This window comes from Caenorhabditis elegans, chromosome V (assembly GCF_000002985.6).
Source record: "Caenorhabditis elegans chromosome V".
Classification (NCBI taxonomy): Eukaryota; Metazoa; Nematoda; class Chromadorea; order Rhabditida; family Rhabditidae; genus Caenorhabditis; species Caenorhabditis elegans.
The window spans coordinates 19,445,744-19,462,525 of NC_003283.11; the positions used below are offsets into that span (position 1 = coordinate 19,445,744).

A 16,782-nucleotide genomic window follows, 5' to 3' on the forward strand; every position below is an offset into this window, starting at 1 on the left:
TTTCATGCTCCTGACAATTTATTTAGTGCCGTTAAAATAAGCTACCATACTGTTGGCAGGAAGTTTCATATCTGTTTTGGGGTCCTGTGCACAATAGATGTTTTCTCTATAGTATGAATATCCAAGAAAGCAACCGGAACGATTTATTCAATAATGTGTTGCATTTTAGGTGTCAAATCAGCTCGGAATTCCGAAAAAAGAACAAAATACTACAGATCGTTTAAGTTAATCTTTCCAAATCACATTCAAAAAATAAAAGAAAGGTTCACAGATAAAATTATTTATTAAACATGCTTCTCGTCTTCTTTCGTATTTTCCACATTTCATAACACACCAACATTTAAACTTCAATTTTCTCTATTTGCAGTCCTTTGTTGCCTGAAACTTTGATCTTTATTTCAATTTTTAATACACATACAAAGCCAGCCTTGCGTTTATTTTTACAAATTTCCGAAACGTACCTATAGGAAACTGTTAGCCATTATTAATTTCCTATCACATTGAAATATAACAAACATTTTAAAAAGTATTTGAAAAGATTTTCTCAACTATTTGATTTATTTCAACAGTAAAATGAAAGGCACTACAATTAAAGGTGAAAAATTTAAAATGAATGATCTAGATATTTTGGAAGCTTTCACATTCCGTTGTTTTCTACTATTTAAAAAAACTTAATAACGAAACAAATTTCAAAGTAAAAATATGTGCATTTAAATCACAATCAAAGGTGTCATGCCTACTAACCAAGATTTTTCATATTTCCAATGTGACGATCAGAAATAAAAACTATGAGCTTCAAAATACGTATACAACTTCACACTTCTGACACATTTCGGGAAATAGTTACAACATTTGCTGAAATAACTATAGTACATTGTAAGACAACTTACCTAGCAGCTCTCATTTGGTTGTAGCTTTCCTCAATAGATGTTTGCGTAGCTTTCTCAATTATTTCGATTGCTTTCTCAAAATTTTCGATAATATTTTTCATTGCTTTCACAATGAAACTACGATCTTGTTCGCTTTTGGAGAAGTTCCAGTGCGCGTCCACCCATACTTTCACAATAAGACCGACATGCGACGGGTCCTGAAGACCAGCACAAAATGAATCATACATTTCTTCTATATCTTCATCACTTTCGGTAGAAATATTGAAATGTTTGATGTAGAACTCTTCGGTGTAGCTAATTATTGCGGCTAACAGATTGTTGCAAAATTTGCGGATATTGGGCTCATTTTCTTTTTTTTCTTTTTTTGCATTAGTTATGTGTTTTTCATAATCATTTGCTGAAAATTTGAAAATGCTAATTTTAGTAAATTGAATTGAGATTTTATACAACTTACAACTTCTTGGGAAACGGAGGGTAACTTGCTTCAAAAAGCCTTCAATGTTTTTAACCAGTTTTGCAGTGCTTTTTTCTTCATCGTCTTTAGCATTTCCCAAAGAAATTGATTTTATCAAATTATGACTTTCACCATATTCTTTCCGATTCATAAAACGAGCCAATTTTTGTTGCGTCGGATTTTCCGTCAGGCACCAACGATATTCCGCATGTAACTGGCAAAGAAATGAAAAAAGTAATTGATATTGTTGCCTGTCTTTTTCGCTCGCTGAATAATTATCCTCGAAAATAATTCGTTTCCATAGAATGTTCCGATTTTCAATATTTTTGAGCATGTCGTAAGTAGTGATAACGACTTCATGACTATCATCTGGCTTTTTGTCTTCATTTCTATAGAAGTAGTGAATCACGAGATCATCTTTTTCCAAAAGTTTTTCGAGAAGTTTCTTCCAAGATTCTATCATATCGGGTGGCACAACCAGTAAAGTTTTCCCCATCGAATGACCATATTCTTCGCTAGTATTCTTTTGATCCAGAAGAAATTCAATAATTGTCTCCTTTATTAGAATATCTCTAATCAGAGTTGTTATAATTCCTCCACGGACAGGCTCTTTTTCACGTTGAGCCAAATTACTCTTGAAATCTTTTTGACGACCATCCAAAGGAGTTTTCAGGTTTCTTGACTTTGGTTCTGAGGAAAAGAAAAATTTAATATCTGCAGTCATTTTAAAATATTTGCATAATTCGATAAGAAAAAAAAAGCGCGTTTCATCATAACTGCCGCATTCTAAATTCGTCGTTTGACCTACTGTGAGATGCCACATTGACTCCTGGAGCGTTCATGTTTATTAGAGTTTGACTATTCACAAAAATTTTTGCTTGGAAATAACTTTTAATTAACTTGTTTGGCATCTTCCTATGCCAAAAATTGTTAAGAAGGTAGAAAAATCAACGTTAAATGTGACATTTCTAACGTCGTGTGAAAACAAATTTCGCAACAAGGAGAACATGAAGTGTCAGCAAAAGAGCTACAATCATATTGAACGCTACAGGAAGGCGTGTGTAAGTACATAGAATGCTTGCGTGCATGCTTGAAATCGCGGTTTCATTTGTTACCTAATTAAAAAAAAACCTACCAGCACTCGGTAAATACAGATTGGCTTGATCCAAAAATGTGTCTATGTCCCCCTTGACATGCATTCGCTTTCCATCATCTGCGACCAAATATTCCTCCAGACGGTCTTGTTTGTGATTTTCAGTGATGTACCAGCGAAACGTCGCATTCAATTTACAGACTGTTTCGAATTGATGATAGTTATTTTTGGTTTCAAGCGAGAAGTCGTGAAAAATTATTCGCTCCCATGTGACTTTCAATTCTTGTATGGTTTCCAGCAAACCGTAATTAGCGAGAACGATGTCTTCCTCAACGAAATCCTGACTTTTAGTTTTCCTTTTTAGTTTGTAAAAGGAAAGAGCGTCGTTTTGTGAATTTTCTGAGCATTCTTCTGGCACTTCTGACACTTCTGGCACTTTCTTGCACTTGCTCGGTAGTTTTTGAAGCTTATTTGTCCAACTGGGCGATCCGACCATTAACGTTTTATTTGGCTTGGAACCGTTTTCGAGTGTTTTGTTTTGCTCAATAATATGGGACATCAATACTTCTTCTATTCGATCATTTGTAGCAGTAGCAATTGTAATTATTCCACCGCAATTGTCTCCGCTCTCATATTTAGCCATACTGTTCATCATGTTTTTCTGTTTTTCATCCAAATCAAAGCCCATCCTCCTTTTGTGGTTTTGCAGAAATATTGGTATCTTAATGTTAAAATATATCAAATTTTCTTTTGATTTAATTTATGTCAACATTACAAGCCAAAAAAGTAATACAGTTAAAGTTAGTACAATTTAAGGTTTAATGTGAAAAATAAATTTATAAAACGAGACAAACCCTGAAAGAGTTCATCTCCAGTGTGGGAAATGGGTGGGGAAAGAAGAAAACAGAAAACAGAATAATGAAGAAAAAAAGAAAAAGAACTCGAGATCAAATAAGTTTAATACCGGGGAATGTGAAATTCAAGAAAGTGAGAAAATTGGAAAGAAGAGAGAAAAACCGGGACGTTTTTGAAAAGATTATTCCAAATGGGAACTGATTTGGCGAAGAATTTTTCTTTTGTGGTTGTAGCGTTTTTATTAGATTTTCGCATGAGAAAACAAACATGTTTCCTAACTTTTTACCTACGAGTCTGGCACAAAAATGTAACATATCTATCACAATAAAAATTTGTTTAAAATTCACATTATCATTGATAAAGTTGAACACACACAAACGTATTATATATATAATGAAACAGGAAGTTCTAGTACAGTATAAAAACGTTGCCAGACATTACACTATAATACCTCCATAAGCAGACTCAAAACCATTAACAGCGGTTGTTAAGTTAACTAAATAATTGTAAAATTATATAACTCTTTTGTAGGATTCGCCATAGCAAAAGAAACAACTCCGAAATGTCGAAATTACATTATTATTCATAGTTAAGAATTTAGACGTTAAGAATTTTGGGTGTGGCTGATTTTCGAGTAAGAGTCCCAGTATTTTTAAACTCGGAAAAAATTACGCGTATCGATGCCAAAAAGGGCTTCTTATCACATTTGTGATAATGTAAGACACAGCGTGTACTCAGTGTCGCACATTTCCTACCTAAAACAGCATTCATTCACCGAAAAGGTTACGCAAAAATGGATGACGTAAGTAGTAATGTTTTACATTCTCTATCCAAAAATTGTTATTTACATTGATACAGCCATATATGATTATGGTGTATGTTGTGCCAAATGCTTTTTCATGTTTCCGTCTTCAAGGATTGGGTAGCTTACATATTGAAGCCGTCAAAAATTATTTTTGAAGCTTAAACAATTTTGTATATTATACGTATGTTATAACCATTTGTATCTAATCATAGTTGGGGTTTAACAACTATGGTGCTATAAATTTTACGAAACGCTTTATTGTGATATTCACTAATAAGTTTGTTTAGACAAAACAGATGATGTTTCATACAGTTATTTATCTTAAACAGTCAATGTCCAGTAAATGGGTCATACATCTGTTCTCACAATCTAAACTTCAACACTCAACATATGTCATATTTTTCCGCCGTTTCATAAATTATACGATGTGGATGTGTTCCTGGAAAAGGCAAGAGAAATGTCGGAGCTCAATCCACCCGACCTGGTGCTCTTTTCCGAGTGCATTTGGGGCGCCGCGAGTTTGCATAAAGACGTTTTTTCTTAGGAATTTCGAAACTTTGCTAATGAATCACGGGGATATCAGAAACTTTATGAATTTTGTGATTGATGAAAGCTATTCCGACGACCTTGGTAGACAGAAACTTTGGAAAGCGTTTGAAAATGCTGAAAAGTGAGACAATTTTTTATTCAGAAACTATTTTCAAAAAAAAAACAAATTGCAGATGTCACAAAAACTTTTACGAGCTGAATTACATAGATAAGGATGGGAGAAACAAATATATTGAATCGGTGGAATACATGAAAACATTTTTCAGTGAAGTGAATGAAGATACAATGAGAAAATCACGAGAAATATTATGGCCTAATGGGAAAATTGATTCAATTGGCAAACAATTTTCATACTTAACACGGGAATTACCAAACGAAAGCACAGTGGCGTTTGGAACAATAAATATCACATACAAGTATTTATCTAAATCATATACATGATTACAAACCCTATATTCTCTTCTTTCTCATGCTTTGATATTTTTGATTTGTACAACTTGAAAATTTAATTTGTTGTTTGTATTTTCAACCAATTCTAGAATAAAATGTTTCTATTAGCTTGAGAATCGCCTCAGAATTTATTATTAAGAGATCACATCATTTTCTAACTCTCTTTGCTGCGGACGGTATGTAGTTGCCTTACTAATAACGTAAATGCTCCACCAAACAGAAGTCGAATATTGCAAAAAATTCATAAAGAAATATGAAGTTCGGCCAATGGGAGAATTGCTTCAAATTTAAATTTTAAATTCAATAAAATTGAATTAAATTAAATTTAAATTGTATATGGGGTCATAATGACCAAATATCATGATTGCGAAAAGTTCCAAAAAATTCTCAAAAATACAAAAAAAAAACGTTTCTTTAATTTATGATATTCCGACATTGTGGCCCCATAGGCTTGTTTTTAAAAAAAATTCCCTCTGGCCACACTCTATTTTTAAATGGCTAAATCATCATATTCATATAAATAATTCCCAATCGTCAATGTTTATTATCTGAAGCGTCAACACGTTGGTTCACCCGATTGAAAAGCTTGTTTAATTTCTCTAGGTGTGGGAGTATTCATAATTTCCACCATGTTCCGCATTGATCTGAGAATACTCTGTCGAAATTTGTCAGGGAGAAATCCCAAATCGTAGAAGTTCTTATGACAGCTGAAATTGGACAGTTAAAGGTGGGCTAGAGCCAATGAGGATTTCAGATTCAATTACGCAGACCGGCTCCAAACGGTGTGGTCAGAAAAATTTCGATGTTTTCTAATTGATAATCAAAAAAATCTATAAGTCACATAAGTTCCGGGACAAAATTGAGAACTTTTTCGTTAATTACTCTCCGATCTTGCTGTTTTTAGCTGTGATCAGAAGTCTGAAAAACATCTCCAAGTAGGAAATCTTGAACAAACAGTTTTTGTAACTACCGTCAAATGGATGATCATAAAAGATAACATAAACTCCCATAATTTCAGAAAAGTCAATAAGTAGCAAAAAAAGTTATAAACGCGGACTTTTTTTTTGGTCCCTAATAAATTTGTATTTAATCAAAGTTGGGGTTAATTTCACGAAACGCTTTATTGTGATATTCACTAATAAGTTTGTGCGTGACCTAATAAATGTTAGTAATATCAACAATTGTGAGGACACAACAATATCCAAAGCACCCGGAACGATTTCTTCAGATTTGTTTTGCATTTTAGGTGTCTAATCAGCTCGGAATTCTGAAAAGGAACAAAATACTGCATTTTAATAAGTTAATCTTTCCAAATAGCATTCAAAAAATGAAAGAAAGGTTCACAGATAAAAATATTTATTAAACATGCTTTTCGTCTTCTTTCGTATTTTCCACATTTCATAACACACAAACATTTAATCTTCAATTTTCCATAGTTGCAGTTCTTCGCTGCCTGAAACTTTAATTTAATTTTTTAATACACATACAAAGCAAGCCTTGCGTTTGTTTTCCAAATTTCCGAAATGCACTTATAGACAGCTGTTAGCCATTGCGAATTTTCTATAACACTAAATTATATCATATTTTTTAAATTGGATTGGAAAGGATGATATACAGGTTCCGGGTTGTAAATGGTCATTCTGAACTATCAAAGTACAGATAATCTAGATATTTAATATTTCCAAGCTAACGACTAGAAATACCAACTAACGGTGAGCTTCAAGGCTTCAAATTTACATTTTATGTACGTTTCGCCACAACATATTGACATTTTGAGAAACAGTTACCATATTTGCTGAAATAACTATCTTATTAGATAACTCACCTAGCAGCTTTGTTTTTATTGTAGCTTTTCTCTATCGAATTGGGCTCTGCTATTTTAATAAAATTGATTGCTTTTTTCAATTGATCGATAACTTCTTTCATCTTTGTGTTTCCAATGAAACACCGACTTTGCTCACTTTCTGAGAAGTTCCAATACACTTCCACCCATACTTCCATTATAAAAACGGCTTCCGACGCTTCCGACGCTTCCGACGGGCCCCTAAGCCCAGCACAAAATGAAGCATACATTTCCTCTAAATCCTCATCACTTTCTGCACAAATTTCGAACTTTAACTTTCCGTAGTAATATTCTTTGGTGTAACAGGCAATGGCGGCCCACAGATTGCTGCAAAATTTGCGGATGTTGGGCGGGTTTTCTTCTAATTCTTTTTCTGCATTAGTTATGTGTTTTTCATAATCATTCGCTGCAAATTGTGAAATGAAAATTTGAATAAATTAAATCGGAAGATATACATTGATACATCAACAACTAGAGAATTCTATACAACTTACAGCTTCTTGGGAACAACATGGTAACATGCTTCAAAAACTGTTCCATGTTTTTAACGAGTTCTGCAATGCCTTCTTTTTCACCTTCTTTTGCATTTCCCGAAGTAACCGATTTTATCAAATTATGACTTTCACCATATTTTTCAAAATTCAAAAAACGAGCCAATTTGTGTTGCGTGGGATTTTCCGTCAGGCACCAACGATATTCCGCATGTAACTGGCAAAGAAATAAATAATGTAATTGATATTGTTGCCTGTCTTTTTCGCTCGCTGAATAATTATCCTCGAAAATAATTCGTTTCCATAGAATTTTCAGATTTTCAACTGTTTCGAGCATGTCGTAAGTAGTGATAAGGACTTCATAACTATTCTCTGGCTTTTTGGTTTCATTTCCATCAAAATAGTCGATAGAAAGGTCATCTTTTTCCAAAAGACTTTCGAGAAGTTTCTTCCAAGATGTCATTGCATCGGTTGTTGGCACAACCAGTAAAGTTTTCCCCATCAAATGACCATCTTCTTCACTAGTATTCTTTTGATCCAGTAAAAATGCAATAAATGTCTCCTTTATTAGAATATCTCTGATCAGAATTGTTACGATTCCTCCAGTAAAAGGTTCTTTTTCACGTTGAGCCAAGCTTTTCTTGAAATCTTTTTGATGATCTTTCAAAGAAGTTTTCAGTTTTCTTGACTTTGTTTCTGTGAAAAAGTAAAATTTAATTAAAGGATTAAAGAGGAGTTATTTCAAAACACTTTGATAAAGTCAATCTCGCCGCCTTGAACCGTCTAGCAAAGCTTATACCGGAAAAGCTAAATCGTTTTATGTTTGTTTCCCAGCTAAATTCTTTCTCCTTTTATTTTCTCATTCCCCCAAGTTGGGGGGCCCAACCTGATTCCTCAGACTAGTAATGGTTTACGGAATCATATTATCACCTAGAAATTCTTCCCGTGGAGCGTTTATATTTATTTGAGTTTGACGTCTCACAAACGTTTTAGCTTGTAAATAACTTTTGAATAACTTGTTTGGCAATTTTCGTCGCCGGCAGAATTCAGAAAGCTGATAGAAAAATAAAAGAAATCGACCGAAAATGTGAAATTTTTAACGATTTATTTCAAAATTTGATCAATGGACAATTCCACCTCCGGATTTTGTGGAATTGTTTCCTCTAAACGAAATAACATTTTTTTGATTGTTTTCCAATTATATTTTTTTTTCAAAAAGCCTACCATCGCTCAGCAAGAACAGATTGGCTTGTTCCAAAAATTTTTCAGCATCGGAAGTTTCTCGCTTGTATCTGCGATCAAAAAATTCTGCCAGACGGAGTTGCTTGTGATTTTCAGTGAGGCACCAGCGAAACGTAGCTTTCAATTGACAAAGTTCTTGGAATTGTTCGTCGTTCTTGTCGTTTTTATCCGGAAAATCGTGGAAAATGATTCGCTCCCATGAGACTGACCAACTTTTTATAGTTTTTAGCAAACCGTAATTTATGAGAACGATGTCTTTTCCCGCGAGTGAAGCCAAACTTGGAGCCTTTCTGATGTTATTAAATAGGATCAAGGAAAGATCATTGATTTGTAAACTTTTTGTAATATTTTCAATGAGTTCTTTAAACTTTTTTATCCAACTGGGCGACCCTATTATCAAAGTTCTGTTAGCTTGGGACTCTTCGCGTTTGTGCAACGATCTTTGTTGCAAAATGTGTTCAATCAATACTTGTCTTATTCGGAGATCATTTGTGGCTGTAGTAGTATCATTTGTGGCTGTAGTAGTAGTAATTATTCCTCCGTGATTTTCTCCGTTTTCACGTTCAGCAATACGGACCTTCAAGTCTTCCTGTTTCTCATCCAGATTGAAGCTCATCCTGCGTTTTTGGTTCTGCAAAAAAATTATCTTCAAGTTAGAATATATCAAATTTATTGTATGTTTGTTATCAAATTCACCATAAAAAATAATATTCCGAGTTAACGGCCGTGTTAGTTGCTAACGTTAAAAAACAAACTTTATAGTGCGCGTGATAGAAAACTGTTCCGCGCACGCGGAGCTTCGCAACAGCTAAAAAAAGTACTATACTAGCTCACGCGCATAGTTTTTTGACTGATTAACGATTTTGTGGCGTGGAAACCATACCAAGTTTGTTGGTTCTTAGACAATTCAATTCCTAGATTCTTCTTAAAACATCATAGGTATTGTTTTCTCGCTGAGTTTTTTAGTTGGAAACTGTGGCAAAATCTGTATGGTATATTATATTGGGTTGTAGAGATCATAGTAAAAATAAAATAAGTGTTTTCTATATAAAATGTATCTCAAATTCTCGTTTTGGCTAGGAGATTCTGATTATCTTGTTCTAAATCACGAAAACCACGCTGGCTATTGTTGGTTGAGAGGTGGCTAAAGTGGGCTAAAGATGGCGAAAAGTGGCTGTTGGTTAAGAAGTGGCTTAACGTGGTTGGAAAGTGATGGTAAGCTGAAAAGTTGATTTAAAAGTGGCGCCGAATTGCCGAGTTGAAGCCTGCATTTTTTACTACATGTACATTGAAACTTGCTAGCTCCAAACTAAGAAAAAAGATTAGAACAACCTAAAAACTGCCAAAAGCATATTGTTGTCAGAATAAAACAGTTAGAAACATTGGGTGCGATAGGGCCCTAATCATGTTTCCAACTACACTCGATTTTCTGAACAAATCTTCAAAAAACTTACTTTAATGCAGAGATATCTACCTCGTTATTAGCTTTCCAATCTTTTTGAGTAATAGTCAGAGTTCGCTGTTATACTAAAAAAAAGTTTCAGTGCGATGCGTGCCGATGCAGAAAATGAAGTGTCGTTATGGTGCTGATAATGAAAAACATGGCATACTCATTGTGCCACATTTCGTCACTACATCAACATTTATACACCGAAAAGCCTACGCAAAAAATGGAGGAAGTAAGTAATTATACATAGTGCTGCACATATTCTTTCTAAAAGTTTGAAAATTGAAAAAAATGAACAAAATTATTGCCACAATCATCTGAAAAACAACATTACTACGTTAATCAAGTTTCCAGCCATTTGTGAAAAGCAAACAGCCTACTATTAGTCATTTTGTCAAATTTAGTCTATAACTCGGCAAATCGCCGCAACTTATCCACCAACTTTAGCAACTTTAGAAATGCCAAGTGCAGAAGTTGCTAAAATTTGGTAAAAAATTTTGTGACGTCACAAATGTATTTAAATACATGTTTTTATGTATTTTAATACAGTTGTGACGTAATTTTTCTACACTTTTTAATTTTCCGACACTACTTGAATAACCCCATAATAGAGGAAATACGGTTTGTGCGAAACATCGCAAAAATTTTGCTAACAGAAATTATGGGCATTCATCGTTGCGAATGCATTCATCAAATTTGAATTTCGCGAGCAAATGCCCATCGTGCGCACTTCTTTATTTTAATTTTGCAAAATGTCCAAGTTGTTTGAAAAACATTGACTATTTTTAATTTATAGTTATCTTTTCAGCCATATCATGAATTGTACGATGTGGATGTGTTCTTGGCAAAGGCAAAAGAAATGTCGGAGCTCAATCCACCCGATGTGGTGCTTTTTTCCGAGTGCATTTGGGGCGCCGCTACCGTTTGCATAAAAACGTTTTTTCTTGAGAATTTCGGCACGTTGATAAATAGTCACAGATCAATCGAAAAATTTATGGATGTTGTTTACAGCGTAGTCCCACCCAACCTCTCTGTTAGACAGAATTTAATGAATGCATTTAAACATGCTGAACTGTGAGAAAATAGTTGGTTCTAGATTAAAAAAAATCATGAATTTAAGATGCCACGAAAATTTCTACAAGCTGTTATACGTGGATAATGATTGGAGAACCAAATATACTAATTCGGTGCTAACTTTGCAAACATTTTTCAATGAAGTGAATGCCAACGGAACAATGGAGAACTTAAAAAAATGGTATAAAGGTGGCACTCTTCCAGGTTGTGAAAAGTTTGCTGCCTTAGCATGGAATTTATCTGTAGAAAGCACAGTGGCTTATGGAAGAATAAATGTTACATACAAACATGTATCGTATTGATTACAACCCGTATATTCTCTTTTTCTCATTGTCGTATTCTGTGATAGTTTGGCATGGTGCAACTTGACAATTTAATTTTTTTTTCGTGTATTTAACCAATTGTAGAATGAACTTTTTGATTAACTTGAGAAAATGACTCAGAAAATTGTATCATGAAATCACATCGTTTTATAACTAACGCAATATTTGCTGCGGAAAGTATGTGATTGCCGTATTGATAACTTAAAGCGAAGCGCCGCCGTGTGGGAAGAATATCAAACTGTATTTTGACTGAATTATTATTTTTCGCAGAGTTTTTCCACCCCTGAACAACTTGCTGAAAGATGAAAACAGTAAGTATTACATACCACTTACTTTAATTGAAAACAAACGACGACGACGTGAATAAATAATTAATTCATTTAAAATTAAGATCGTGATTCAAAAACATCAAAATAATAATTCATAAAAGTTGTTTAAAATGTATGTCATTTGAATGCAGACTTTTGAAGCATTTAGGATTTTTAAGACCAGGTTAACAGTGCGGAAATTTTCATATTTTTCATTAAAAATCAAAACATTTTCAGCCACCGTACGTACGTTACAACGCCCAAGTATTTTTAACGAAAGCAGAAAATATGTTGGTCCTCACTCCGCCCGATGTCGTGCTCTTTTCTGAGCTTATATGGGGCGCGGCGGCTAGATGCATTAAGAAGCTTTTTTTCGACAATTTCAAAATTACAATAACAAGTCATAGTGATATTTTTAACTACATGGACGAAGTTTTGAGTCATTTTCCATGCAATTTATTTCAGAGAGGAGTTTTATCAAAAGCGATCAATCACGCTAAACAGTAAGATTTTTTTTTGCAGTATTTTTTAAAAATATTCTCTCTTCACATTGAGTAGCGCCGATAGAAATTTCCATATAAAATACGCAGGTTGGCCTCGAATGCCGCTCTAATACAAAAAACCTTTAAAATGGCATAATTTGACAAAAACGCTATTATCAGTGAATTTATGATCGTCAGCATTTGAATTTTTTTGTGTCTCACTTTGACGTTTTTAATTTTCGTTTTGTCTAAAAGGTTCAAAAGAAAAATATGCGTTATATACAATCATGTAAATATATTTACATTACGTTCAAAACTCTAAACTCCTTTTATGATCTTCCATTTGACGGTAGCCTCATTTTTGTCCCGGAACTTATGTGACTTATAGATTTTCTTGGTTACCTTTTAAAAACCGAGAAAACGAAATTTTTCTGACCACACCCTTGGGGACCTTTCTGCATATTTTAAACTGAAATCCTCATAGGCGCTATCTCACCTCTAACTTTCCAATTTCAGCTGTCATAAGAACTTCTACGCTTTGGGATTTCTCACTGATAAATTTCGACAGAGTATTCTCAGATCAATGCGGAGCATGGTGGAAATTATGAATACTCCCACATCTGAACAAATCAAACGAGCTTTTTAACATTTGGCGAAACAACGTGTTGACGCTTCAGATAATAAACATTGACGATTGGGAATTATTTATATGAAAATGATGATTTAGCCATTTAAAGATAGAGTGTGGCCAGAGGGAAATTTTTTAAAAAACAAGCTTATGGGGTCACAATGACGGGATATCATAAATTAGGAAACGTTTTTATTGTATTTTTGAAAATTTTTTGGAACATTTTAAAATCATGATATTTGGTCATTATGACCCCATATACAATTTTAATTTAATTTAATTCAATTTAATTAACTTTAAAATTTAAAGCAATTCTCCCATTGGCCGCACTCCATTTTTCTTTATGAATTTTTCGCAATATTCGACTTTTGTTTCTAAAATATTCGGTTGAGCAATAAAATGTTTAATTTTCAATTTTGTTAGAAAACAAAATTGTTGTTCCAATCAAAAAGAAATGCTGAAAAACATGCAATAACTTGCAAACTCTGAAAGTTGTGTTTTCAAAAGCCGACTTCAAATGTTGAAATATATTGTTAAAATGTTCACCACCAAGTTGTTGTCCACAATATATATATATATATATATTCTCAATTTTCACCAAGGGAATCAACTGGCTACCAGGATCTTTTTTCATTAGGAACAGCACAGAAACTACTTCCGCAATGAAGAAATCTTTATAAGGGATGTTTAAAGTAATAAAAATTGACAAATGCAACTAGTCGTATTTTATGATGACTTTCGTAAAATTCATCAGTTAATTATTATTCCTAACATTTTTTTTGTGTTGGGTACTTCATTAAAGCAACTGTGAGTTTCTGATATTTGTGACAGAAGATTTTTCCTTGATTAGAAATCGTTAATGTTTGCATCATTGCAACATTTTCCCACTGACCGAAGTTCGCCTAGAACATTTTTAAATTCTTCACACTAATTTCAATAAAAATGTTTTCTATGTGTGTCATGCGATTACATTTTATTGTTAAACATTAAAAACCATTAAACAATTGTGCGGAGCAATTCGGCATTATTTCCCCTGTTGGGCACATAAAAAATCCCATAAAAACATTCAAATTATAGTTTCATAATCAACATGCATTAAACAATGTGTCATCAAAAATTGTGAAAAAGGAAAATATGGACAACGGGGGATCGTGGGAGTAATCAAGCTAACGTCTGGGCAGTGCAGATATGGAAAAAATTCGATCTGAAATTCTTCAAGGCATTTTTCATTCGACAGTAGTTTTCAAGTTTTTGGATAATATTATACGATTCTTTTAAATTTGAAATTTTTGCTTGTTTTAGCGTCTAAAAATCTATTTTTGGTGAATTTTCCAAACTTTTGACAAAAACAATTTTTCGGTTTTTTTTCTTCAAAATAATTGAAGATAAAATTTGAAGATTGCACTGCATTTTCTTATAACTAGTCGTTTGAGTTTTGCAGCAAGCTATTTTGTATCATTAAAAATTGCCGAAGTGCCGATGTGCCTGGATGAGGAACACGAAATGTTCCATGTGACGAATTTGGTGATTTGTATGGCGATTGGTTATTCTTTGGCTAAAACTCCCGTTTGAAATTTATATATTTATTTCTTCATATAATTTTGGAGAGAGAGAGGATTTTGACGGCGATGTGAGTTTTCCAAATTTTTGAAAACAAATTGTTTGGCATTTTTCTAATTTTAAATCGAACTGATGACTTTGTCGAATGAAAGTATGGAAAAAATACTTATTCATTTCTTTAATCACTTGCATATACATGCAACATGAAAAAAAAATCAAAAACAATATCTAAAAAATACAGCTAAACTTTTTGTGATAACTGATAACTTGGCTCATTTTCGAATTTTTTTTTGTTTAATTTTCAAAATATCCAGTAGACAAATCATTTTACTGGCAAACGGTATGTAACTTGAATATTATACACTTGTTTGAATATAAATGTTTATTTCAAAACACTAATTACAATGTACAAACACATTTGTAACAAAAAGGGAACAATTTAAAAACGTCTAGCATCCTGCCTGCATTGCATCCATCTCATATATTCGTTACGGATTATTTGGAATATCACAGCTTCGTTTACTGAAAAAGACATTTGTGCACAACAACAGTAAGTAAGACTTACCTTAAGCTCACGCTTTTAGATTTCTCGGCAAGAAATCCCTACTGCATTTCGAATCAAACTTATGTCTGCTTTTTGGATCAATCCGATCGATTTTTTCAATTGTTCAACAATTTCCTCCATGTTTCTTATAGAAATAAAAAAATTATCCTGATCACATTCTAAGTAGTTCCACTCCAAATTCACCCATAATCGCATCAAATCAGCGGCGTCTGATGGATTAAGACCAGCACAAAATCGTTCAAACCGATCTTCCAAATTGTCATAATTTTCGACATTCATTTTGAATTTTTCGACATAGAAGCTATTGGTGAAAGAGAAAACTGCATTCCACAGATTTATTGAGAACTTTATCATATTGCCTCGGTTTGCTGCTGCATCCGCATTTTTGATATAGTCTTCATGCGTCATCATCGGAGCTGAAAAATAGGACAAAATAGATTATTTCGAGTAATTTGGAGATGATTTTTTAATTGGTGAAACCATTATTTAGGGTAAGAAAACATAAGATATGCAGTGTCTATCGCAGACCTCGATTGATGTCGGCTGCGCATTCACCATAAGGTCCGGGAAATTCCAGTTGTTCAGAGATCAAATATCAAAGTATAATACATAGGGACAAACACTAGTGCTTTATATATAGTTATTGATTATTGATATTGATTATCTCATAAGCTCTACTACTATATTTAAATTGTAAATAAAACTCACTGATGCCCAAAAAATCCACTCTTTCTTGTTTCAAACAGTCGTCGATAGAATAACCAGCACGCCCGTTTTTTCCTATATAAAATAATTCCGCCAAGTAATGTTTTGTGGGATCTGATGTGATACACCATCGATTCAGTGCTTTGATCTTGTAGAGTCGTTTGAATTGTTCGTCTGTGGGAGTAAAATCATTAGTATGGTAGAGAATTATTCGTTTCCAATAGTCATGTGGATGTTGTTTTTTCAGATCAAACAGTGCATGAAAAGTAGTAATGATGACCTCATTGCAAAGTACTTTCTGACTATCAGTACACCCTTTCTTATGAAAAAGAATGGGAATTGAGACATTAAATTGAACGATTCGGTTCTGCCGCTTGTCTATCCAGTTTTTCGATGCAACAATTAAAGTATTTTCACGCGGAGCTTTGGTTTTTTCATTTATAGCCTTTCGTCTCACAATGTGTGAAAACATTATTTCTTCTATCCGAAAGTTATTTTCGACAATTGTGACTATTCCTCCGTGATTCATTCCCATTTCGTTTCGAGTCAAGACATCCATGAACTCCGTTCGATTTGCATCCGTTTCAATGACCATCTTATTTTATTTTATTCTGTATAAAATCAACTATATTATCAACTATAAGAGTTTAAAGAGGGGAATTTGTCTAAATACACTTATATTGATTCAAAATTACCGAATATCATAATAAAAAACACTCCAAAAAATTTTTTTTTGTAATTTCCTGTCAAAGTTTTGCAAATAGCCTAAATTGTGAAAAATATGAGCTTTTGAGGAAATCCAAAGAAATGTCGCATGTTTAGCCCCCTACAACGTTTTAACGAATAATTAAAACAAAATTAAACTAAAAAAAGTGTAAGAAAAAACTTTTTTTTTTGACCGGCTTCCAAAATTATGAGTGTCCAAAACTGAGTAATTGTCACTTTTTGACAGGAAATAAAAAGTTTTCAAAAAAATTTTTTTAAGTTTTATTATGATATTCGATTATTTTGGCACCAT

The 16,782-nt window shown here is 33.3% G+C and overlaps 6 protein-coding genes across 10 annotated transcripts; 3 read left to right on the forward strand and 3 right to left on the reverse strand.

The window, feature by feature from the left end:
- Positions 1–129: 129 nt before the first annotated feature.
- M04C3.2 (SNF2 N-terminal domain-containing protein) lies at positions 130–3,162 on the reverse strand. 2 transcript variants are annotated; one of them, NM_001269929.2, is made up of 4 exons: positions 2,480–3,158; positions 1,345–2,034; positions 891–1,287; positions 130–378 (listed from the first exon to the last, which is right to left on the reverse strand). In NM_001269929.2, the coding sequence occupies exons 1-4, from the start codon at positions 3,123–3,125 to the stop codon at positions 348–350; spliced, it is 1,764 nt and encodes a 587-aa protein (NP_001256858.1). In that variant the 5' UTR covers positions 3,126–3,158; the 3' UTR covers positions 130–347. The 2 variants fall into 2 exon arrangements, with proteins under 2 accessions (NP_001256858.1, NP_001370286.1); NM_001383497.1 differs by lacking the exon at positions 130–378 and having other exon boundaries at positions 539–1,287; positions 2,480–3,162.
- Positions 3,163–3,989: 827 nt separating this feature from the next.
- M04C3.5 lies at positions 3,990–5,207 on the forward strand. 4 transcript variants are annotated; one of them, NM_001269931.2, is made up of 3 exons: positions 3,990–4,094; positions 4,151–4,767; positions 4,820–5,205. In NM_001269931.2, exons 1-2 carry the CDS (start codon positions 4,086–4,088, stop codon positions 4,250–4,252), a joined length of 111 nt encoding a protein of 36 aa, NP_001256860.1. In that variant the 5' UTR covers positions 3,990–4,085; the 3' UTR covers positions 4,253–4,767; positions 4,820–5,205. The 4 variants fall into 4 exon arrangements, with proteins under 4 accessions (NP_001256860.1, NP_001256862.1, NP_001256861.1 ...); NM_001269933.2 differs by lacking the exon at positions 4,151–4,767 and having other exon boundaries at positions 3,995–4,094; positions 4,913–5,207; NM_001269932.2 differs by lacking the exon at positions 4,151–4,767 and having other exon boundaries at positions 3,995–4,094; positions 4,820–5,206.
- A 1,171-nt stretch (positions 5,208–6,378) lies between these two features.
- On the reverse strand, positions 6,379–10,228 carry Y43F8B.14 (SNF2 N-terminal domain-containing protein). Its single transcript, NM_075384.2, has 5 exons — positions 10,127–10,228; positions 8,655–9,303; positions 7,434–8,126; positions 6,922–7,345; positions 6,379–6,549 (listed from the first exon to the last, which is right to left on the reverse strand). Exons 2-5 carry the CDS (start codon positions 9,286–9,288, stop codon positions 6,519–6,521), a joined length of 1,782 nt encoding a protein of 593 aa, NP_507785.1. The 5' UTR covers positions 9,289–9,303; positions 10,127–10,228; the 3' UTR covers positions 6,379–6,518.
- Positions 10,207–11,629, forward strand: Y43F8B.13 (uncharacterized protein). The gene is made up of 3 exons (NM_075385.4): positions 10,207–10,351; positions 10,928–11,193; positions 11,240–11,629. Exons 1-3 carry the CDS (start codon positions 10,343–10,345, stop codon positions 11,493–11,495), a joined length of 531 nt encoding a protein of 176 aa, NP_507786.3. The 5' UTR covers positions 10,207–10,342; the 3' UTR covers positions 11,496–11,629.
- Positions 11,630–11,676: 47 nt separating this feature from the next.
- On the forward strand, positions 11,677–13,349 carry Y43F8B.24 (DUF1893 domain-containing protein). The gene is made up of 3 exons (NM_001269935.3): positions 11,677–11,827; positions 12,062–12,327; positions 12,823–13,349. The coding sequence occupies exons 1-3, from the start codon at positions 11,819–11,821 to the stop codon at positions 12,950–12,952; spliced, it is 405 nt and encodes a 134-aa protein (NP_001256864.1). The 5' UTR covers positions 11,677–11,818; the 3' UTR covers positions 12,953–13,349.
- A 1,512-nt stretch (positions 13,350–14,861) lies between these two features.
- Positions 14,862–16,377, reverse strand: Y43F8B.15 (SNF2 N-terminal domain-containing protein). The gene is made up of 3 exons (NM_001129569.2): positions 15,768–16,377; positions 15,060–15,475; positions 14,862–15,016 (listed from the first exon to the last, which is right to left on the reverse strand). Exons 1-2 carry the CDS (start codon positions 16,357–16,359, stop codon positions 15,075–15,077), a joined length of 993 nt encoding a protein of 330 aa, NP_001123041.1. The 5' UTR covers positions 16,360–16,377; the 3' UTR covers positions 14,862–15,016; positions 15,060–15,074.
- Between the last annotated feature and the right edge of the window lie 405 nt (positions 16,378–16,782).